This window comes from Perca flavescens, chromosome 19 (assembly GCF_004354835.1).
Source record: "Perca flavescens isolate YP-PL-M2 chromosome 19, PFLA_1.0, whole genome shotgun sequence".
NCBI lineage: Eukaryota > Metazoa > Chordata > Actinopteri > Perciformes > Percidae > Perca > Perca flavescens.
In genome coordinates this window covers 17169690-17194514 of record NC_041349.1, presented here as the reverse complement: position 1 = coordinate 17194514, position 24825 = coordinate 17169690, and the positions used below count along the sequence as shown (strand labels likewise).

Here is a 24825-nt window from a genome sequence, read left to right as displayed (position 1 = left end):
AATTACAGCAACTAGAGCCAGTCCCACAATGAGCTTTCCTTAGGATGTGCCATTTCTGTGTCTGTAGCTACTGAGGAGAGGGGGGGGGGGGGGCAAGGTGGAGGGTGGGGGTGTGGTCTTGACCAACTGCCACTTTGCTCATTTGAAATCCATGATGTCTCTCTATAATGGGCAGGCAAAACAGAGAAAGGGGAGGTAACCTTGCTCCTTATGACCTCATAAGGAGCAAGATTCCAGATCGGCCCATCTGAGCTTTCATTTTCTCAAAGGCAGAGCAGGATACCCAGGGCTCGGTTTACACCTATCACCATTTCTAGCCCCTGGGGGACCATAGGCAGGCTGGGGCAACCCATATTAATGTTAAAAAACCTCATAAAGTGCAATTTTTATGCCATGGGATCTTTAAAGTTTAAAAACATCTATATCAGGAAGTGCTAATCTGTATGCTTACCTGTGTGCAAATATGCGAGACAGCTCAACATTTGACCAGCAGCCCGAAGGCTCGTAGGAGTATTATTATGCTTTAAAACTATTTGCACGTACACAAGGTTTACATGTAAAACTGTGTTGTCTGCAAACTTCAGTTGACCTCAGTTTTCACCTGCCCTGCTGCTAAAACAGGAAAGAATATCTTTTGCAACACACAGACCTGGGATAAAAAGGGAAGATGTAGGCCTAGGTGTTATCAGTGGATTAGAAATATGAGGTCTATAAATAACACTTTTTATTTGAGTTCTGTAATTTATCCTAGATTGATAGCACATATGGGCTGTTTTCCAATAGCTTTCAGAAAGTGAAGTGTACCTTTTCCAAGAATATTTAACTGGACACTGACTTCTGCCTTTTCCTTACAGGAAAGCTAGTTGTCTATTTATCTTTACCGAAAATGTTATTGTTTAATTTCCTACAGCACGTCCCACTTGGCCAAGGTCCCATGACGAGCAAGTGGCCAAATGACCCGACCTCCACAGGAATCACATGACTCAGAATGTCTGAGGGACGTTATGAGGTCTGACCAAATAAAAAAAAAGATAACAAAAAGTAGCTGTCAGCCTGACAACCGGCTGCAAAAGTCCCAATAAGGCATTTTAATGGGCCAGTGGGGAAGAGGGAATGACATACAGCGTTTGCTTTTTTCTCCTCTAGTTATCTTTACATGAGGGTTGCGTCAGTCTGCTGATGAGCTAATTTCCTTTCTTTTTTTTCTTTGTCTGGCTGAGCTAACTGGTTGTGGTTTAGGTGTAATAACATGAGCAGGCCAGACAGGAGGAAGGGTTCTGGGGGAATTTCTTAACTCATGAGACTTATTTTCAAGTTTTAAAGTTATTCTGATAATAACTTTGAAATAGGTGATTACTACAGCCAGCAGCAGGAAACTGTATGCCAAAAATGGATCAAGCAGTTATGTAACATCCTTGAATAAAAAAATGTTTTCTCTTGAGGCCACTATATTCCCAGAGTGAGCTATTCATGATAAGTAAATAGAAGGTATCAGGCTACTTGAATAGCTCTTGTCACAATGCTTTCCCTGCGCTGGGCTGTGCTTTGTATTCATGTACACTAATTGGGTACAGTAGGTAGTTATGGAGTGTACTTAATTAAAAAGCAAACTAATGTCCAAAAATGGAAATTATGGAAGCTGAAGGAGGGCGGGGGGAAAATGTCAGCAGCGACTTCTCTTTTGTTTTGACTGTATTTCAGTTCTTTCCACTGCATTTTCTTTGGTTGTTGACACTTTTAACTCTATTTAGGAATTGATTAATGTGGTGTTGACTGCTTTGTTGTTGAAATGCGCTCGAGCTCAGGGTCCAATCAGAATCTAGACTAAACAGGAAGAGGAGATGGCTTCCTGTCCAGTCCTGAAGGAGATGACTCTACTGAATCCAGCAGTGAACTGAGAAACAATAGCTTGACAAAATTAAATACTCAAGTTAAAACCCAAAAATGTAATATAAATACCGGTATTAAATATAAATTAGCATTTTTCAGATAATCCAATGGGTTTTTAAATTCTTAATTTATCTTAAGAATCAAGAACATTTTTTCACGAAGGTTTTGGTTGATCACGGTGACAACAAGACTTAAGGAAGTCACAGTTCCTGGCCAAGAATTTGTCAAATCATAACAAAGTTTTTACACTTTAGTTTTTTTGATTGATTTAACTTGATTTAACATTTTAATTTGTTTTGTTTGTTTCAGAGGCACTTGCAGTCTGATTTGGTTACCTTCGGAAAGAGCCAGGCTAGCTGTTTCCCCCTGATTCCAGTCTTTATGCTATGCTATGCTATGCTATGCTATGCTATGCTATGCTAAGCGGCTGCTGGCTGAAGTATCTTCTCACCTCACTCAGCGAATCAGTGTATTTCCAGAAATGTCGAACTATTCTTGTAAGCTAAAGGGTTTAAAATAAATATGATAAATTATTTTTGATTTTGAGATACATATGGTGAACTTTGGCACATCGTCAGTGACGTAAACCTGGGGTAATCGGGTACATCTGACACCCTCGCTCTGGCAACTTATACATTGTGTCCCAGCAGCAGATCACAGAATTTACAAAAACACTAGAATTGTGCTTTACCTGCTCACCAATAATCATTTTCTCTTGGTTTTTGTAACATTTGTCAGATGTGCATAGCCTAGTATGAGGCCCCACTCTCTCTTACTCACAATCCACTGACTAATACTGTCTACAATGTTTCTGCTTCTAGCTGCCTGTGAGTCCTGAAGTGCGTCTGTAAAAACTGTCAGGGGTGTCTTACGCACGTCATCAGCTAACGCCATAGAGGCTGGCTGATGAAAACGGTGGCAAAGCTCTGGTTTTTCTGCTTGCGTCGTATGAAGGAGCCGTTAGTCAGTCTTAAAGAGCCACACGGTCCTGCTGGAGCTATTAATAGCCACGAAGACAGCCTTATTTTTTCAGGAGAAAGCTGGCAGGAGCATTTGAAGCCAGCCCAGCAAAACCCCCCTTCCCCTGTTCATTTCCTCCCCACCCTCCGCTCTGCAGAATGCCGTGTACTGTGACAAATCTCTTATAAATGTATTTTTAGCCCCAAGCACACCGCAGTCTTCTATTTATTCTGTGATTTATGTATATAATTAACAGATAAATAACCAAAGCCAGGGAGGTAGACCTAGGTATTAGCATGTTTTTTGTAATTCTAAACATTTTTCATCGGTTGAGTCTTTCATCAATTATTAGTTCAAACCAGACTTCACACATGGCTTAACCAGCTGTGGTTTTTGTGTCGTCTGGTTTCACTCAGAATCATTACACTACTCTTTAACCAAACACAGAGAAAATGATCTCCAACTGGAGCTCCATGGCTTAATAAAGAGATATAACTGTGAAAATACATCAAGAAGTAGTTCATAAACACTGTTAAACAATAAAAATGCATCATGGTCTGCTGTGAGATATGGTTATAGGTTGAGTTTGCTTTGACTATTCCTATTCTTTAAGCTGTAGGCTATTCTATTAAATAGCTGTGAATGAAAATGTTAATCCTAAGGGCAACAGTTTGGTTTGAAGACAGGTGTCACTGCCTTGGCTTCACAATAAGGGTCTCACAACATAGTTTGGAGTTAAAAGATTGTTTTTATAGAGCGTCTCCGTGGCCTCAAGGTATAAGATGCATTACATGTAATAGCAACATCAATATTATTTAACATCAGCTGGGAACCCCATGTTTCCTGTTTGTCTTTGCTACTTTCAAATAGGCAAAGAATAGCAAAAAACAATTTCAAAAATATTGATGTGTTTCATTTTATTAATTTTCAATTTTTATGTCAAATTATACTGATTAAGGATAGGCTTCCTAACAATCAGACTGAAACTGAATAATTATCATTGTATCATAATGTCATAATTTAGTGATAATACTCGTGCTTCAAACAGACAAACACCGAGTGATGTCATGTCAAGTCTACTGACATGCCTGCTGAAGCTCATTATGTAGCAGCTGGTATCAAACAATGAGGTCATAAATGAAGTATTTTGATAGAGCCACTTCTCTTTTTATGAGAAAATGTCTTTTTTTTTGTCTCAAACTGGATGTCTGAGTCAGGGAAATTTATTTGACAGGCTTTCACGAGGAAAGACACGTTAGTTATATCATTAAGATATACTGCTTACTTTTATATTAAAGGTCCAATATGTAATATTTGTACTGTAATAAATCCAAAAATGACACCAATGCCTCATCAGATATTAAGGAAACATGTTAAACTGAAATACTATCTTTTCTGACAACAATGCTAATGTCAGTATTTTTTCTTTTTGAAATTTACATTCCGTGACGGAATTTATGTTTATGTTTTGATCTGTGTGTTGTTATCAACGGCCCAGTTTGACAGGCAGGCGGGTTGCCAGATATACCTGTAAAACGTAAACCCAGCGCTACAGCTGTAACGGTAGTACAGCCATGAAAGCAGCAAACAAACAAACAGGATCAACGGATATAGATTCTACATGACATAAAAAAAAGAAAACAGCATGTTTCTAACAGTTGCGTGACCAGAGACGTAACAACCCCCTGGTAAATATTGGAGATGTATTTGAAAGATGGAGACAGCTTAGATCCCAAAAAGACGCAGAGTTGGCTTATTTTCTCCTGAACAGGTAAGCATTAGCTTCAGGCTAATTTATCACAGCTACTAGGGACGGGCATTTTTTGTCATTTCAACATTTGTGTACTCACATTGAATTATATAGCTAGAGTACCTGAGTTGGTTACTCGCAAAAACAATTGAGACAGCCAGTAAAGTCCCGACTGGTCCTAGCTAACGCCGCCATGCTAACGTTACCGGGAGGACCAGGCAAGCAGCCCATGGCTGTTTACAGCGTGTAGCCTCTTCAGCGGCTGGAGCCGACAACGGTGAGTTATTTTAAACCACGAGAGGGGGGCTGTAAATCGGAAAGAGAGGACTGTGAGTTTGCAGTGTGTTTAGCGATTGTTGCCGTAATTCTAATCCAATGAAGTGTGTTCCGTCGGCAAGGTAGTGGTATTTTTAGCGTTTCGTATTGTAATTCTAAGCTGAGGAAGTGTGCCTGACTGGCGTGGGGAGAGGACGGTGAGGTACTTGTGTTTTTAGCGGTTCATACTGTAATTTTAAGCCAAAAAAGTGTGTCTGTCAGTTGGTGCGTGAGCACGGGCTTTTATGACTGTCAATATAGCCAGTGTGAGAAAAGCGTCTAGCAACATTGTTGTAAATGCTGCGGTCTCAGCCTGGCAACCCCCGTGAACTTCGAGTCTGGGCAGGAGGGGGCGGGGGAGACAACTCTCCAGTATTTTGAATTGGTAGTGCAGTAACTATTTTAACCGCTAGCTGCCAGTATTACATACAATATTACATATTGCACCTTTAATTTCATTCAGATATACGTAGTTCTTTAGAGATGGTGACTGAATGATTCATTCATGTGGTAATTTTATTTGCAAATACCTCTCCCCAATGTATTTTCAGTTCCTTAAACTTAGCACTCTGGTTGGTGGGGACTTGCCATTATGTCTGTGTGAGAACACTGTAAACTCATGAGATCATTCTTATTTCAGGCACCAACGTTCACAGTTTGATGACATGTATTTATTGGGCGTCATCACAGTGAGTTTAACTAAATATAACCTTTCTGGTAGTGACAACTACTGTGAAAAAATGTGGGAAAACGAATAAATCTTAGAGTATAATGAAACATATTACCATGAGGAAACGCCATGGAGGGGTTATCTAAAACAAAAGGGGTTCATTCCCTTAAATATAAATGTTCTCAGCAAATTTCATGACAATTTGTCATGTAAGTTATGACTTATCTATGTGCAAAATTGAAATTGTAGCCTGAAAATTTGGCAAAACTGTGGCCTGGTAAAGGATCAGGGGGTCAACACAAATCAAGGGGAAACTTTGACCGAACAGTGGCACTTCACAGGTCAAAATCATCCTCCCCAGAATATAAATTCAGTGTTGAACAACCAAATGACTGACTGACAGCGCCACCCTTAGGCCAGAGTATAACTTAGTTTGTAGGAAAAATAGTTCATACCACCCAAAACAGAATATATATATATATATATATATATATATATATATATATATATATATATATATATATATATATATATATGTATATATATATATATATATATACATATATATAGTATATCGATATCATGATATGAGACTAGATATCGTCTTAGATTTTGGATATCGTAATATCGTGATATGACATAAGTGTTGTATTTTCCTGGTTTTAAAGGCTGCATTACAGTAAAGTGATGTCATTTTCTGAACTTCCCAAACTGTTCTAGCTGTTCTACTATTTGCCTTTATCCACTCAGTCATTAAATCCACATTACTGATGATTATTTATCTAAAATCTCATTGTGTAAATATTTTGTGAAAGCACCAATAGTTAACACTACAATATCATGCAGTATCAATATCAAGGTATTTGGTCAAAATTATCGTGATATTTGATTTTCTCCATATCGCCCAGGCCTAATTAATATATATAACACTCATTTACTAATGCTTTAGTAAAAATACTTTGTGGATAAGTTAAAATCCATCAATATGGACAATAGACGGTTGTTAAAAAAGATCCCTCAGTATGGTTTAAATCCTTCTGGAAAAGGGCTGCAGAGCATGTCCATATTCTACTTTGAGAGTGGATAGCAGGCACGGCGTTATGGGTGGGCCTGACGGGCCTAGGCCCACCCACTTTTCAACAGGCCCACCCAAAACATTTCCTCAAAAAATATTAATTAATTAATATATTATAATTTGGTGAAGAACTATTAAAAATCGGCAAATAATCTCATAATTTGTGTCCACAACGCCTAGCACATCTTTGTCTCGGACACCGCAGGATGCTAACGCAGCTAGCGCGGCCAGCGCGGCCAGCGCGACCAGCGCCGGTGCTAGTGCCTTTGCCTCTGCCTCGCGAGTGGATGATATAGCCCCTATGGATATAGCCCTGTGGATCGGTCTTCCGTGGATGAGCCCGCAACTCAACCAGTGCTAAAGTATCCGGTCACTTCTTCTGCTGAGTTTAATTGTGTAGGACCGCCAGAGGATAACAGTAAGGTATGTGGCTACTCTGCCTGTATTGTATTATGTCGTTATATGAGATATATGGATTAAAATAATCAATTCATAACCCGCTACAGAGCTGCAGGCGCAGTTCTATTTCTATAACAGCTTATTAATGTTGTCAAGTTATTGTTCCCTCATGGTTTTCTCTTGTTATGGCCAATAATACTTTTGGGCTATTAATGCGATTTATTTATTTTTGTTAAACATGTTTATAACATGAATCATTACACTAAAGTAAGGAAATAACTTGAGTCTTGTTTTACATGACCGATGACGTTGTCAATGAACACGTTCTGTGGCCGAGTATTGATTGAAACTGTCGGGCAGTGTTGTTGATCTGTATATTGTTGAAAACTTAAAACAGTTGAAAAGAATTGTGAAATATTCGGCCTCATGTTATACGAGCAGAACTAAACTATGTTTTGGGGAAATATTAGATTCCTGACCACTTTTACAGTCTATAGGCCTTAGGTTAGGAGAGATGCGCTATAGCACAGCCAGGTATGGTGCGTAATGGAGATTCCAAAGCGCTCTTCTTTTGGGCAGAACCAAGGAGAGCGATCGCGGATAGGTCCGTCCCTTGCACCGAAACTTTTTACAATGCAACAACATATAAATAGCATCAAGCTATTACAATCTTTATTATGTAAGCACATATAATATATATATATATATATATATATATATATATATATATATATATATATATATATATATATATATATATAACAGTATATTAGCCAGTCATTTTTATTAGGTTAAACAGGGATTTGATAACGTTTTTAATTTAAGGCCCACCCACAATTGGTCTGGCCCATCCAAAACTGGAATCCTGGCGCCGTGCCTGGTGGATAGTCTTTAAAAAAAACTAACTGACGTAAAACAACCCTGGGAGAGGTCGTATTCCAGCATATAGGGAGGTTTCTGAGGTTCTGGTCCAACAAGATATAAACAAATATAATATATTTATAGGATGTTTTCTAATAATTAGTGCGCCTACTAGTCCCCCTCCCTCCCTCCCTCCCTCCACCCTCCCCACTCCCCCAGGGCGCTTTCAGCTCCGTTCTCTTCCTGTTTGGTATAGGAGGTCGTGAAGAAGAGGACAGCTGCAGACCTCCACAGTCATTTTTCACGTTACATCCGTCCAAATCCACAATCGGAGAACCGCCAACACATCGTGAGCATCACATCAGAGCCACACAACATGGACTTCTCTATCCGTGCAGCTAACGTGGAGGACTGCAAGGACATCGCGCGGATGATTGTGGTGAGCGGAAACGTGCAGTGCAGCTGTAGGCTGTATGACTCGGAAGACATTTGGTTGCCTATGACTCACGGGCTTACGTCAGTATATACTTCAAATACATGATAGGCTATAGCGGTTATTAGATCATTGAGATTATTATTATTGTATCAATATATTATGACTACGGTTTTATTAGAGAGCGCACCAGATGTGCATGGTGACAGGCTAACTGACTGATCGAAGTTATTTAGGTTAAGGAATTGTGATATTTCACATTAGTGCAAACTGATGTTATTTGTATTTATTTTTCACAGGAGTTGGCTGAATATGAGAAAGTCGCAGATCATGTAAAAGTCACTCAGAGAGGTACTGTATTAATAGCTGTGCTAAAAATAATCCGTTAAAATAATACGGACAGTTTTCTGCTTTGACCTCATGCATGTATTTATCCTTCATAAAAAAAACATGAAATCCAGTTAAGGTCAGACAATATTCCATTAGAGATGGACAGTTCATGTTAAACTTGGAAAAAATACAACCTCAAGACAAGGTCCATTTAGTAGCTTTTGATTATATCACAATCTCGATTGATTGTCATGGAATTGTTGTTGGCGTAAAAGTTTATTTAAACGTTCATCGTTTACCTCGGAGACAGCAGCTACAAATCTTGCCACAAGGTCTGTCCATTCATTAGCTGTTCTGGAACTTTCGATGATATCACATGATCTTCCTTAGCAGACAGACTTTGTCCAGTTGAATTTAGACACCGAAATGTCCAATCTTTGAGCCATTATAGGACTTTTTTCATCCAAGTTTGCAATTTTATTCTTCTTTATTTAGAAAATCCAATTTTCAAATTCAATTTTATTTATAGAGCGCATTTCACAGATAAGAAACCAACAAAGCGCTTTACAAGGTACATACAAACATACATTGGGTAAAGAAAATACAGCATGACATGAGGAGAGACGAGGAGAAAAAGGCAACTCCCAGACTATGCCCCCACTAGGAGCACAGTGTGGGAACAGGAAAAAAACACCTCAGCAACATAAGCACATAACCAATACAAGGGCACACAAGACACGCAATGGGTGAGGGGAGTCTTGGGGGGCATGGGGGGGGGTTGTGGGGTACAGGTAGTCCAGCACAGGCAAGCAGACATCTGGTCCTGCAGCCAAACAAAGGCCCTGGTCACAGACCCGCCCGCCTCACTGGGGGTAGAAGCGGTGAAGGTGCTGGATTGGGGGTGGGGGGTGATTGCATATCTGTATATATGTAAGAGTTCGTGTGTATGTAGGCCTAAGTAGTCAAGCTACGTCTGGCCCCCGTAATCTGGTTTTCTCAGTCCGCACGATTGTCATTGTGATGCTCCATTGCCATGGAGTCAGCCTTGAAACAGGACCCAGTCCGAGTCAACAATCAACAGGTGTCTGTGGGAATCGGGTGGGGAACGCAAGAGTGTGCCTCGCTGCAGTGCTCCAGGGGGAGTGATTATTCAACACCGGCCTCGGCCAAGGCCAGCGCTGGTACAGGGAGCCGAAAAAGATAAGCTTGGAATTTGTTTTGTCTTAGGGCCAGGAGCCGCAGTTAGTCACTCTCGACTTCTCTGAAATGTCCCCTCTGGTCTCCGTATTGATCAAATTTCCTTGCCAAAACCGTGAGTTTCCCCAAGATGTTGTCCAGCCTATCCAGAGCTGACAGTCTCTCCAAGATGGTATCCAATTTTTGGCCCATGGTGATCATAGTATCCAATTTGTGGCTCATGGTGGTCAAAGTCACAATTTGAGTTCCGACAGCTCTGCCCACAGCTTCAACCAAGATGGGCAGCCTGGTATTTTGCTCGGTTCCCATCTTCTTCTTATTTTCTCGATAAACCAGGGCAGTGCCTGAGCCAATCGGCAAAAGACCTGTTATCATGGTTCCGAATAGGTAGATATCTTCAATGTCCTCCACGGAAAGAACCGCCAGACACACGACCCGCCACCTGTAGCCAGCTGCGAACGTTCCGGCAGGGCAGTCAGGTTCCCCCGAACCCGAGCTTCTCGTCGAGAAGATTGTGTCAATTGCGCTGAGAGACCAGTTGATCAAATCCATAATTCGTAGTTTAGGAGCAGTGCCGAGAGAGAGACTCTAGAAGTACACAGAGACAAAGACTAGACGAGAGAGCAAAGCAGGGTAGGCAACGGGAGGAGAGGGAGAAAATGCTACCGCCTTCACAGAGAGCCAAACAAGAAATAAGAAGAAAGATTATGTGATGTGAACAAAAGCTCCAGAACAGCTACTAAATTGACCTTGTGGCGAGATTTTTGGTGATAGATAGATAGATCTAATGATATGTTCAATGTAAACTTTTACACTAACACAAACAACTGAGATTGTGATACAATCAAAAGCTACTAAATTGACCTTGTGTTGAGGTTGTTTTGCCAACTTTCACAGTAGTTTCAAACCACATCATCACAATCCACATGGTGTCATTTAAGAGGATGTCTGACCTTACTTTCAGGAAAAACTATCACCAGCATATCGCATATAATCTTTTTTGTATTTTATATGCAGACTTGGAGCAGGATGGCTTCTCCAAGAACCCATTCTTCCATGGGATTGTCGCTGAGGTGCCAGAACAGCACAAAACCAAAGAAGGTGAGGGGGAAACCATCAAAAACACCGTTAACTTTACTACTGTTACAAGCAATCATATTTGTGGGAGCGATGGAGTTGGACACATCTTCATTCTCATACAAACCAAAAAAAAAGATCACGAAACTGTCTCATGACCAACATTTATTACACTACTCTCTGATCAGTGATGCAACAGCAGGTAGATTTATCACCTCTCTAAAGGGAAACACTTGTTTGGACTGTGACCAGAAGTACGACATTTATAAATTGTCAGCACAGAAATTCCACTTTTTCTGTACTATGCAATTCAAGATTCAGATATCTGCCTTCATACTGAGGAATGGCTGCCTGTGTAAGTGTGTTTGACTTACACTGTGAAGTCCGTGTACGTTATGTGCTGGCGCTACCCGAGCTGGCTATGTACTCCGGTAAGAGAGTCGCTGCAACCTTTGGTTTTAGTTCAACAGATTTATTGACACCCAATCCCAGCATGTGAATACATTGCTTGTTGCTTGTGATAGTATGTGTTTGTGTGGTTTTCTGTAAAATAGAGAAATACAGAATATGTAAATATAACCTGTACATAACAAATACACATATATACAGATTACAGGTCAATAAGCAACCACTGCAATATACACAATTATATGCAATATACATAATTGCTATGCAATAAATAGTTGCTGTGCAAACAACCAAATAATACTGGATAGTACTGGAAACCAATAAATTCCAATGTGAATACGCTGCGGGCCTCATTGTGCAGTTACATCTATTGGCCACTAGATGGCGCTCTAAGACCACAAATGAACATAACAGCTACATAGAGGTGCAATAGTCATGTGATACACCAGCGGCGCGAATGGCATGGTGAAATGCGCTTCAACAATTAAACCAGCAACACCATCGCGAGTGCAACAGCTGAACTAATCCTCAGCAGGATTGTAATTAACGAATGTACAACACTGTGCTAACATGCATCCATGAATCAAGGTATTAACTATTGTTTATGAATGACATATTTGCAAGCTCCTAGCATTACAGTAAACATAAGCATGCAATCCTGAACTATAGTAAAGAAAATACTGTTATGTTAGCTACACCAACAAAGATACATGCAACACCAGCATGGACATAGAATTGTGCACTTACTTTCTCAATAACGCACACGGCAACACAACAGAATGCTATATAAGTAACGTGCAACTTTAGGAGCAGCTGTACTCGTGTCTGCAGCGAACTACAAAAAGGAAATGGCGAAATTGCGCATGTGCGCAAATGCGTGAGTCCAAGGAGTGACGTCGGCTCATCAGTCCAGCAGGGAGTTTTCCACAGCCGCCCCCGGATTCGTGGGACGAATGCGCAGTAACAGTAAAGTCACTGCTGGGCTAAGGAGCGCTGGTATCTCTGTTGTCAGGCATCCTTGGGAGCTCTATCAATTTGGCGACAGGACGTGTGTAGAGTTTGCCCTTGATGTCGATCTCTGCAGTGCGTACCTTGCCATCGTCGCTGTAGATGGTCCGTGTGACGCGTCCAACAGGCCATAGCGCCCTCGGGAGCTGTGAATCGACCACCATGACAACAGCATCCACAGCTAGGTCTGTCGTTGAATTTCGCCACTTCTGACGTGGTTGGAGACCAGGGAGGTACTTGCGGGTGAACTGACACCAGAAATGGTCAGCGAGTACCTGACTGTGTTGCCAGCACAGCTTGAGGCAGCGATGCATCCCGCCGCCCCATGAGCAGAAGATAAGGGGTCACAGGATCAGGGTCTGCAAGACTTGGAATTGAGGATTGCCTCAATTTCAATGATGACGGTCTGTAGTACCTCCTCAGGGATGACTTGGTACTTCAGGATGGTTTGGAGAGATGCCTTTACAGATTTAATTTCCCTCTCCCATGTTCCACCAAAGTGTGGAGCCAGAGGTGGGTTAACTCTGAAGGTGATGCACTGTGTTCAGTTGTTCCCTGAGCGATGGTTCAAGTGACTCGAATGCCTCGTGAAGCTCCTTGTCCCCACCGCGGAAGTTGGTGCCTCTGTCGCATAAAATCTCAAAGGGTTTCCCTCTTCTTGCGATGAAGTCGATAGAGTCTGACCACATCGTTGTCTGCCTAATAGGTATGGTGAGCTCAGTATGTAGCAGTTTAGCCAGTTGAGCTCCAGTCAGTGCGGCACTGAGTTCCAAGCGGGGCATGGAGAGCTATCTCCGTGGAGCAACACGGGATCTGGACGTAATGAATGACACGTGCACATGTCCTTCGTTGCCTTCGGCATGCAGATAGGCGACAAAGCCATATGCCTTCTCTAAGGCGTCACAGAAGACATGCAGGTCCACAGGAGAGTGATCAGGATCGAGGCTGACTGGCATATAGCACCGAGGCATGTCAATGTGATGGAGGTGAGATAGCTCGTTCTCCCATGATTGCCATACAGAGAGGAGTTCACCCGTGATAGGCTCATCCCAGCCTTGCTCATTCCTCCAGAGAGCCTGGATCAAGACCTTAGCCCGCGTGGTGTAGGGGATAATGTATCAGAGTGGATCATATTGTGATGCCAGCACTCTGTATACATTCCTCAGTGTGGGCTCCGTGGCTACTGCTTGGCGGTGCTTGTAACCAATGGTGTCGGATGGGCAGTGCCACCGGAGACCTAGTGTTGACTCCTGGGGATCAGCTCTGTCTGCAGTCAGCCACAGCTAGCAGCCCTCTGACCTTACATCTGGGGGGAGATGATCGATGACCTCTGGTTGATTGCTCGCCCATTGTCTCATATCGAATCCACCGTCAGCGAGCAGGACTCTCATCTTGTCGATAAGCTGTTTTGCCTGTGATGTAGAACGAAGAGACTGCAGGCAGTTATCTACATAAAAGGCGTTGATGACGGAGTCCAGTACCTCTTGGTTGCCAGAGCTGTTGTCCTTGGCGTGCCGTTGCAGTGCGTATATAGCACAGCACAGACTGCAGGCAGTGCCGAAGGGTAGGACACGCCATTCGTAGATATCAGGGTTACGGTCTCTCTCCATATCCCGCCAGAGGAAGCGGAGGAGTGGTTGATCTTCAGGAAGGAGCCTACTCTTATGGAACATCCCGCGGATATCCCCGCTTATGGCGACTGGATACTCCATGAACCTGAGGAGCACACCCAGTAGTAGTGAACCAAGGTTAGGCCCAGGAAGCAGGATGTCGTTGAGGGCAAGTTGTTGGTATTTGAATGAGCAGTTAAATACCACTCTGGCTTTTCCATTGTGGTGAACAAGGTGGTGAGGAATATACCATGATTCATTAGATTGGCTTGCCTCATCATTACTGATCTTCACCACGTACCCAGCCTTCACCAGCTTGTGTATCTCCTCCTTGTAGACCCTGGCTAGATCTGGGCTGCTGGCCAAGCGCCGGTCAGTAGCTCTTAGGAGGGGCATCACTGCAGCTGGAGGAGCATGTAGTCTGGGTGCCGCTGCTTTGCGTAGAAGAGGTGTAGCGTAGCGGGCTACTCCATCTATTGTGACCCAAATGGTTTGCTTATCCAGTGTGTTGATAGCTACCTGGTCTTGCTTCGAACGCACAGCTTCCCTTTCAGATCTGTATGGCAGTGTGTCGATTTGCCAAAGCCTTTCAACGTGCTGTTACAGGTCTTGAGCAGGAGACAGGAATGCTGTATGCAAGCAGGAGGCCTCTCTGGTGGGGTTTTGGAGGAAGTTGGTAGGTCCGTGAATAGCCCAGCCTAACAATGTGGATATGGCCACCGGGCCATCTGGAAGTCCCATCCGCACAGGGCGTACTGGAATGATTAAATGGGGATGGTCGGAACCAATGAGGAGCATGGGCTGTACTCTATTGAATCCATGTATTGGTACTCCACTCAGATGGTCATACCTCTTCTTGAGAGACTCCGCTGGACATGACTGGTCGGCAAGACTCAGCTCATCTGCAGTAAAGGCATGGTGTATGTGGTATTTCACCTGTGTGTTGGTCTGAGACGACACTTCAAATGATACAGAAGCACTTAAGATTCACAACATCCTGTCGAATGGTCCTAAGGGGCAAGACTTCTTCTTCCTTGCAGAGACCAAGATGTTTGGCGGCAGCTGGAAGAATAATGGTTTGTTCAGAGCCGTCATCCAGTACGGCATGTGTATTCAGGATCTTGCCTCCATTGTGGAGCTGAACAGGGACTACTTTCAGCAGGACATGACTGGAGTGGCTAGCTTGGCCCACATACACCATGCTGGAGGAGGTGCTAACTGTGAGGATGCTCTGATTAGCTTTGAGTGCAACCTCATGTAGGACGATGAGGTGTTGCTCATTACAGGTGGAGCATGGCTTCTTTAGGGTACATGTCTCTGGTTTGTGTCCGCGGCCACATCTCCAGCATTTGTCCTTCTCCTTTATCCAGTTAGCCTTCTCAGCTGTGTTGAGCTTAGCGAACTCAGCACAGGCAATGAGGTAGTGTTCCTGATTTGGAGCAGTAGGGACAGTATGGTTTAAAGCGCTCTTGCTTCTTTGTAGAGGACTGACCTGGCTTGGGATTGGCTCCAGATGTATCAGCGCTATGAGGTGGCTCAGAAGTCTCTGGTCGGTTGGTGATGTAGACACTGGCAGACTTAGACTTCTGGGGTCTTGTTGTCTTGTCCTTACGCTCTATCTGTGCAGATTCCACCCTGGATGCTTCAGTAGCTCTCCTTGATACCTGTATGGCTTGTGCTTTTCTCTCCAACCACAGGGCAAAGTCAGGGAGCGTGTATGTGCTATCAGTGCCACTGCGGATGATCCCCTGGGATATGCAGTACTCAGCGAAGCGGTCTCTGTAGTTGGCAGGCAGCTTGCTAAGTCTACGTGAGAGCCACATCTCAGCTCGGCTCTGGAAGGACCATCCATGGTGCCTAACAGGCCCACCAAGGTACTAACAGCTGATGAGAAATCCTCAAAGGCTTGTGCATCGCCTGGCATGATAGGAGGGGAGTTGAGAAAGGCCTTCAGCTCTCCTTGAACAAGCTGGCGTGGCTGGCCATATCGCTGTTCTAAGGCTTGCATGCTGCTAGTGTATGGGGTTGGATCATTCACGTACCTCTTCGCCACCTGATAGGCATTTGGTAGTTTGAGGAGGTCTAGTAGCACCTGGTACTTGTAATCCTCTGATAGATGTTTGTGTGGGCCAAGCACACTATCCAATCCTTTCTTCAACATTATGAAGTCACTCTCCTTACCAGTACTGAATGGGGTCAGTTTAGGCTTGGGAATGCCGTATGAAGAAGCGATGGCCATTTCCAGGATGCCTGGGACTGTAGGGCCTGCCGGTGGCATGGCTGGTGCATAAGGCGCGGCTGGCTGCATCAGTAGTGGTTGTCCTGGTGGAGGTGGCGCATACGATGGATAATACAACCCAGCTGGATAAGGAGGATAGGCAGAGTAAGATTGGTACTGTAGCGGTGGAGGAAGAGGATGCTGAGGGGGAGGATTTGGAGGCTGGAGACGAGGCTGAAGCATGTCGGGCTGGGCAAGCGGAGCCTGATGTAGAGCAGACTGTGGCACAGACCGTAGATGCAGAGCAGTATCCTGACCAGGACAAAGTGAAGGCAGAGAGGTGTGGTGAGTAGGTACAGTGTGATCCATAGCTACCTGTTGCCTGGATGTAAGGGCCGGCAGGGTGTAAGTGGATTGGCCTTGTCCGTGTTGTTCTCCCGTCTGGGATGGCATGAGGTTAGGCTGCTGTGACGGGGAACCCAACAGGGTTGCTGACTGCTGGAGGGGTTCTCTGGCAGCTGAGGTAGTGTTCCACAGGGGACTGTGAACTGGGCTGCCTTACTCTAGCTGAGGCAGGCTGGAGTACTGTTGAGGATACTGAGGGTAATGCGGAGGATAAGCTGGGCAGCTTTGAGGGTAAGGCATGCGTTTAGCACTGTCCATCGTAATCTGCAGTTCCTCCAGCTGTTTACTCATGTCCTTATAGCACACTTCAAGGCGCTGCCATCGTTCCTCCTCGCGAATCCTATGCAGGCGTGGCAAGGTCAACCTGGGCTCGATCACTACACAATAGATTCTCAGTAGCCTGGTGGAGGGATCCCTTGAATGGCGGAAGCTGTTTGGCTGGATAGTCGAGCTCGAAGTCCGCAAGGTACCCTGGGCGCTGCCTTACTCTGCTGGGACGAGTTCGGACATCTGGCTCTCTGTCGTAATCCTTGGAGGTTGCCATAGCGCAGCGGGGGGGCTTTCCGGCTCGAAGGACCACTTGTGAAGTCCGTGTACGTTATGTGCTGGCCATACCCGAGCTGGCTATGTACTCCGGTAAGAGAGTCGCTGCAACCTTTGGTTTTAGTTCAACAAATTTATTGACATCCAATCCCAGCATGTGAATACATTGCTTGTTGCTTGTGATAGTATGTGTTTGTGTGGTTTTCTGTAAAATAGAGAAATACAGAATATGTAAATATAACCTGTACATAACGAATACACATATATACAGATTACAGGTCAATAAGCAACCACTGCAATATACACAATTATATGCAATATACATAATTGCTATGCAATAAATAGTTGCTGTGCAAACAACCAAATAATACTGGATAGTACTGGAAACCAATAAATTCCAATGTGAATATGCGTGCAGTTACATCTATTGGCCACTAGATGGCGCTCTAAGACCACAAATGAACATAACAGCTACATACAGGTGCAATAGTCGTGTGATATACCAGCGCCGCGAATGGCATGGTGAAATGCGCTTCAACAATTAAACCAGCAACACCATCGCGAGTGCAACAGCTGAACTAATCCTCAGCAGGATTGTAATTAATGAATGTACAACACTGTGCTAACATGCATCCATGAATCAAGGTATTAACTATTGTTTCTGAATGACATATTTGCAAGCTCCTAGCATTACAGTAAACATAAGCATGCAATCCTGAACTATAGTAAAGAAAATACTGTTATGTTAGCTACACCAACAAAGATACATGCAACACCAGCATGGACATAAAATTGTGCACTTACGTTCTCAATAACACACACGGCAACACAACAGAATGCTATATAAGTAACGTGCAACTTTAGGAGCAGCTGTACTCGTGTCTGCAGCGAACTACAAAAAGGAAATGGTGAAATTGCGCATGTGCGCAAATGCGTGAGTCCAAGGAGTGACGTCGGCTCATCAGTCCAGCAGGGAGTTTTCCACATACACCATGACTCTGATAATGGAGCACATTAATATCCATATAGCTTCTCAACCAATCGCATGTTAGGATGCAGATTAGCCTCTGGCAGCTAGAATCAGTAATAACCACATTGACCGAAATGAGGAAAGACAGATATCCGTTGTGATTTCTACCAGTTAAAAAGATGCTAGCAGTGATTGACATCTTTAAATCTAGCAGCTACAATGAACAAATTATAGCAACATGAACAACAAGAATGTACTGAATTCCCAGCATTGCTGGACAACAAATCCATTTTGGAATCTCTCTTTTACTGCTTTCTGACACTACAAGCATGTAGTGCAAAGAAAGACATAAACTGGTGACTTATACTAACATACTAGGTCAGCAACACAGTTCTAAACAAGACTGACTGGCTGAACATGACAGACCACTTTAACTGAAACATGATGTAACAACAGTACTGACGACTAAGAGGGGGAGCTGTGACAAGCCCTTTCAGAACAGAATTTCCAGTTACTGAGTAAATAAAAACAAATCTTTATTTTAACTAAGAGATGTCTTCATTTTCCACTAAACAACCTACCTGAAAAGATTCAATAAGCGATTTGATAAGCGGGTTCAGACTCGATAAAATACTATCAAACCCCATCGCTAAGGCTGCATCCAAAATTCCATACTAACATGCTATTTAGTAGGCTAAAACAGTATGTGAGATTTTTTAGTATGTATGAAAACAAAATAATAGTACGTGAATTGCATACTATTTCTGGTAAAATATTACAGTATGCAATACTGGACACTACGCCTGCATAAATATCCCACAATGCAATGCGATAGTAACAACAACGTTCATAACAGACAAACGGACAGAAACCGAGGCGCTCTGTAACGTCAATAACGCTTTAAATATGTAGACATGTAAATTAAATGATTGTTGGTCTAGTTATTTATCTCTTTCAGTAATTTTAGCATTATCTGGCGATGCCGCTAGAGCGGAGGTCAGCAGGGGTTACCATGGTTACGCGTCTTCAGCAGTAAGGAGGCTTTCAGGAAGTGATGTTGAAAATTCTTTTATATATGTCAATGTGAAAATTATAGCTTAGTGCATCCAAAAAGATACACACTACTGTTTATTTACACAAAAGTATGTTGAACGATAGTATACATATTGAGTATGTAGTGCAGAGTATGCGATTTCAGATGCAACCTAACTCTACGTGCGCTAAAAGACGGCCAAATAAAATCATTAAATACTGCTTTAAAATCATCAACCAGAATAACTTTGAGAAGTTGAACTAAAAGTCTAAAGTTTAAATATTTTGTTTAACACATTTATTAATTGATTTGTCATGTGTAACAGACTTATTATAGACACAACATTTACCCTTCACCCTCCCCCATTACAACAACATTACATTATTATTAACAAAAGCTTAAGAAGAGTACAATGAAATCAATTCAAAAACTAAAAATGTTTTGGGGAAGGATATGCAGTTACAGTATATCTTGAAAAGAAACATATGCTGTCAATATGTAATGTGATATGACACTTAGTAGAAAATACCTATAGAATGAATACACAAGTTTTAGGCTGCTTTTACTATTACTCAAATCACCAGGGGTTTCATTTATAAACGTGGCGTACGCACAAAACGGGGCTGAAAATGTGCATACGCCACTTCCCACGCAAAGGTTGTGATTTATAAAAAACAAACTTGACGGGAGAATGTGCGGTCCTCCACGCAAACTCTGACCCATGCGTACGCACATTTTGGAGACAAAATAGGAATTGGCGACGCAGATGGTGAGGTGGTGAAATGAAGTCAGACTGCAGAAAGTACATGTGGGAATAAAGGTTAGGCTACTCTTAATATGTTTAAGTATTAAAAAATAATGCCTCACGCACATTTATTCACACCATATGAAGATTAAATCCAGCAGTGTTATTTGCGCTTGTGCTGAGTGATAATTGTTCCAAAAACACCTCAAACTCAAATCTTAAATCAAAATGTGTTCTTAATATTTAATCGGCGCTGTCTCACCGTCACGTTGTCCGCTACGGACCGCATGAGTAGGAGATGGTCGACTCCATGGAATACAGGATAGCATCAAATACCCTACCATTAGATAACTGCACAACACAATCTAAATAACAAAATATCTGTCTTTAAAACTGTGCATATATCATCAAATGTCAAAGTCTGGAAATACAGCCGTTAAGCTCTCGCGCAATCGTTACGCTCTATGTCCTTGTTATCGGTCTAAAATGTAATACTATTTATAGCAAACCCTGCATGAAGAATAGTGTGTTTGCCTATTACATTTCGATTTCAAATTTTATCTCTGGGTGGGGGATACCACTAGTTGATGCTGTGATTTTAGCAAGGTGTTAACAATCACGAATTGTTGTAGACTAAACATATAAAAACTGCGGTGACCCCGTGCGTAATGCTGCATGATGGCACTGCTGGCCCTGCAGGAGGACAGCAATGGAAGAATCGGGAGAAAAAGAGACTTCAGGGACCATGACGATGACTGGCTAATATGCCGATTTAAATTCCCTCATGTAGCTGTAATAGTAATATAGCTGAGCTTGTGGATCTATGTACTGAATTGGGTCCAGTAGAGAGTGCAACGCGCCGGAACCGTGCCATCCCGGTCCAAATACAGGTCCTCGCCACTCTGGGTGAAACCGGCTGTTTTCAGAGGGAAATGGCTGAGAGCGAAGTGTTTTTTTAAATAAATATTATATATAATCTTCAACTTCATCACTAAGGCTTGTTTGGATATAATAGTTCTGTTAAATCTTATCATATACGTCTGGTATATCGAAGCTATCCCCGAGTGCCGTAATGCCTGCTGATTTGGAAGATTTTATGAATAAAGGTAGTCTATAGATTCCGGTTTCCATACGCTGTGCGACAACAGGCCGAAATTATAATTCAATTGGCAGCAATTCCCGAGCGTCTGGGAGGTTGTTTTTTGTTTGTTTTTTTCTCCGCCAGTCGTCATGATTCGGCATGTTTCGGTGTAACGAAGAACAACTGTCAGGGTCATTAACATACTGATCAGCATTCACGAGGTGCTTTACATTGACTATTTATGGTTCAAAATGGGCGTGTAAAGGGCGGGATAAGTACGTACGCACACTTGTAGGTAATCTCTAAAGGGAACATTGCTTACAGGTGTGCGTACGCACGGTTTTATAAATCTTTTTTTCGGCGTAAGCCAATTTGGGCTTTTGGGCGCACGTACACTTATAGTAAGGATCCTACGCACAATTTTATAAATGAGACCCCTGCTCTCTAACATTTCCTGGTGCATTGATTTCACATTTTTCTTTTTCTTTCAGGCCATACGAAGATAGGATATGCACTTTACTTTTATTCCTACAGCTCATGGTCGGGGAGAGCCATTTATATGGAGGACTTGTATGTGATGCCTGAGTTAAGAGGTACAGTGCACAGTCTCAAAAATGTTATTGTTGTTATGGAGTCAATATAATTTGTGAAAATGGCCTAAAGAGAAAAACTTCTCAAGTAATTCATGGTATCTGTCTTCCAGGGAAGGGCATTGGTAAAGCACTTATGAGCAAGGTAGCTCAGGTGAGTAAAACATCAATCCATAATTTGACTGAGCAAGACATGGACATGTACTGTATACGTTAAACCATGGCTGTTCTCTCTCTCTACAAAGAAAAGATAATACTTTATTGATCCCCAGAGGGGAAATTCAGGAAAGGAGGTTTTGCAACATAATGCATAACATGTCTTGGAGCTTGCATAAATCCCTTATGTCAGCACAGCAGTACTCATGTCTGTCTTCCTGCTCCTGTAGCTGGGCCTGGCTGCCGGCTGCAGCCAGCTTAACTTCACCGTCCTGAACTGGAACAAACCATCTATGGACTTTTACCTCAGCCAGGGCAGCTTTGACGTCACGGCTGACATGGGCTACCACTGTATGCGCTGCGATGGAGAGGCGCTGGAGCGCCTGGCCCAACCCTAAGCCAACACAAGGCTCATGACAGCATGACCTTTACAACCATATGGTCACAGAGAGCAGGGATAGAGCACCACTCATTGGCTCCGTTCCAAAACTTGACAATGACAATCGCCAATTTCACAAAAGGCAGATTATTTAAATAATTGACTGTTTGTTAAGCCCCGCCTCCCTTAGTTACTGTTACTACGCCTATCAAGTTTTTCAAGCTAGCACAGCACATATGCAGTTTACAGTAATAACAATGGAGGATTTACAATTAATTTTTTTTTTTTTTTTACAATTCCGCAATATATCATCTATTTCACATGGAGGTAAACAAAAGCAGGCTTCTCATTTATAGCATATGACTGTCAGTTTTGTCGGCTGAAATGACAACTGGCAGATCTTATTAGATGCAGTTAGCTAGCATTAGCTAATGAGCCAACTGCTAATGCTTCCCAGCTGACTCTCTTTAAACAGGGTCCTGTAAAATATACGTACACATGATGGCTACATACCTATTTTAATACTAAAAGACTGAGGCTTACGCTATATGTCCAGGCAAAAAATCGGTTGACAAGATTTGCTGGAGCGAAAATCAAAATCCAATAATGAGCAGGATAGAAATGCTAATGTTAATTAACTTGTATTAACACAAAATAACATAATAATGCAGTTAACTAATTATATGCTCCTTGGCTTTAAAATAATGCTCAGTTACTACTGGTAGTAAGCTAGTTAGCCAGGTATGCTAATGTTTGCAGCTTACATTGGTGTTTTTGGTTTTGGTATGGCTAAAAAAAAACTCTGTACGAGGTATCTTACCACAGCCTCACGCACATCGCTTCAACATGTACCTGCTGTGCCTTGTTCCTGTTTAAAGAAGGGTTTAGCAAACAGTCAATTGGGTTATTATTTAGCAAGTCAAGGATGCAGTTTTAAGTATTGGAATGGGGCCTATACGCAATATATTTAAAAGAGGCACTAAAATCTGTGTTTTGTGTTTTTCCCTTGTGATATGGTATGACCCAGAGCATTTTGATTTTGGTGTTAAATGGATCAGATAACCTAACCTCTCTTGTGAAAAAATTTAAACTACATGGACATGAGAAAGGTCCAACAGGAGTGTGCATGTGTGTGTGGGTTTTTTAAGAGAGTCTTAACACGCAATCAATCATCTAGAAATGAAATATTTTCTTTTGCACAAAAAAACTGAAAAACCTAATGCATTGCAAAGCTAAGATGTATGTTTCATTGTACTGTATGGCTGTTGAAAGGAGCGAGTTTATGGTAAGTTATCCCTTTAAATTATTATAAACTATGATAACAGCAACCAAAGAGTCAGTCATCTCTCCCCTTGTCTTCCAGATGAGTGCTATAAAGCTGTGGTAAAGTATAATGTTGGTAATTTACAATGTTTCATTTACTTTTAAGCTATGTGTGCACTAATGGATGGAATTATGAAGTAAAGGAATCAGTTGAACCTAAACCTACTTGCATGCAGCCACACAACAAGCTCTTTGGACTGGCTTCAAAGAAATGAGCCTCAAATCAGACAAAAACAATCCATCTGCTGGAATTTAAAAAGTAAATGTCTTGGACTGATACAATTTAAATACAAAAGACAAGAAAGCATATTTAACTGTTTAGTTAGCAGGGTGTGTATAATATATATATTGTGGTTGCTGCACTGTGAAACTGTCAGTATAAGTATAAAAACAACCATGTTAATGTATTGGGCTCATTTCCACAACCGTGGTGCTGTTAAGGTGTCTAAAGGGCCTAAGTGTGTTACCCATTCACATGGCAAGATATTTCCAATGTGTTTTCAAATGCTACATGCATTGATGTTTTTTTTCTGCCAGCAGAGGCATTTGTTTTAATGTGTCTCTGATTTTGTCTCTGAAACGGTTGAAAATAAAGATGATCATAGTTGAGTGGAAACCTTGTGAATCCAAAGCTTTTCAGTAACATTGTGCATTTTAGACCTCATCCAATGACTTTCTAAAGGGCCTCATGAGATCATATAAATTCCCTCAACCAAAAATGGATTCACAAGTTTTTCATTTGACCAGCAAAGTGTTGAGGCCACAAAAAAGCATCTTTAGTGTCATTTGCTGTAAAAGAAATCCAGATACATTAGAAACCACCTGTAGCAGTGTCACATTTAGCCTGGAACCCATATCTGCCCTGCCATTATAAGGTTTAGGTGCAGCACCTTAGCCGTTTTGGGCAGCACCTAAGCTGATGAATGAAACTAAAAGTTTTCTCAGATCTAATGACTGTAGTTGGACTTCTTTAGCAAAGTTTTGTCTTTAAGCTTTTTGAGTGTTATTTATTTATTATCTGCTCTAGCTTTTCCAACATTTTAAACACAGATACGCTAGAAATAAAAACGGTCCAAAATGATGTAAAAAAGAGACCCAAAACTACCACAAAAGGGACACAAACCGACTACAAAGAGACGCCTAATGACCACAGAGACCCCAAACAACACAAAAATGACCAAAAAGAGACACAACACGACTAGAAAGAAACGCAAAATGTATGGGAAAATTACATTTTCATGAGGAAGGACGCCTAAAACCCGCCAAATAAGTGCACCTAAGTCTTCCAAAAAGCTAGGGAAAACACTGCTAGAACCTGCATGAGAAAAGTATTTAGGCTTCCTGTTGCCACCCATTTTTGAAAACCAAGACTGTTTTACTGTTTACTTGTTTGTTTGAC

General features: G+C 42.2%; 1 protein-coding gene across 2 annotated transcripts; it reads left to right on the top strand.

Moving 5' to 3' along the window:
- The first annotated feature begins 4605 nt into the window (after positions 1–4605).
- sat2a.1 (spermidine/spermine N1-acetyltransferase family member 2a, tandem duplicate 1) lies at positions 4606–24395 on the top strand. 2 transcript variants are annotated; one of them, XM_028564445.1, is made up of 7 exons: positions 4606–4621; positions 8177–8359; positions 8653–8704; positions 10898–10981; positions 21470–21571; positions 21682–21722; positions 21955–24395. In XM_028564445.1, the coding sequence occupies exons 2-7, from the start codon at positions 8297–8299 to the stop codon at positions 22120–22122; spliced, it is 510 nt and encodes a 169-aa protein (XP_028420246.1). In that variant the 5' UTR covers positions 4606–4621; positions 8177–8296; the 3' UTR covers positions 22123–24395. The 2 variants fall into 2 exon arrangements, with proteins under 2 accessions (XP_028420246.1, XP_028420245.1); XM_028564444.1 differs by lacking the exon at positions 4606–4621 and adding an exon at positions 7063–7083.
- The last annotated feature ends 430 nt before the right edge of the window (positions 24396–24825 follow it).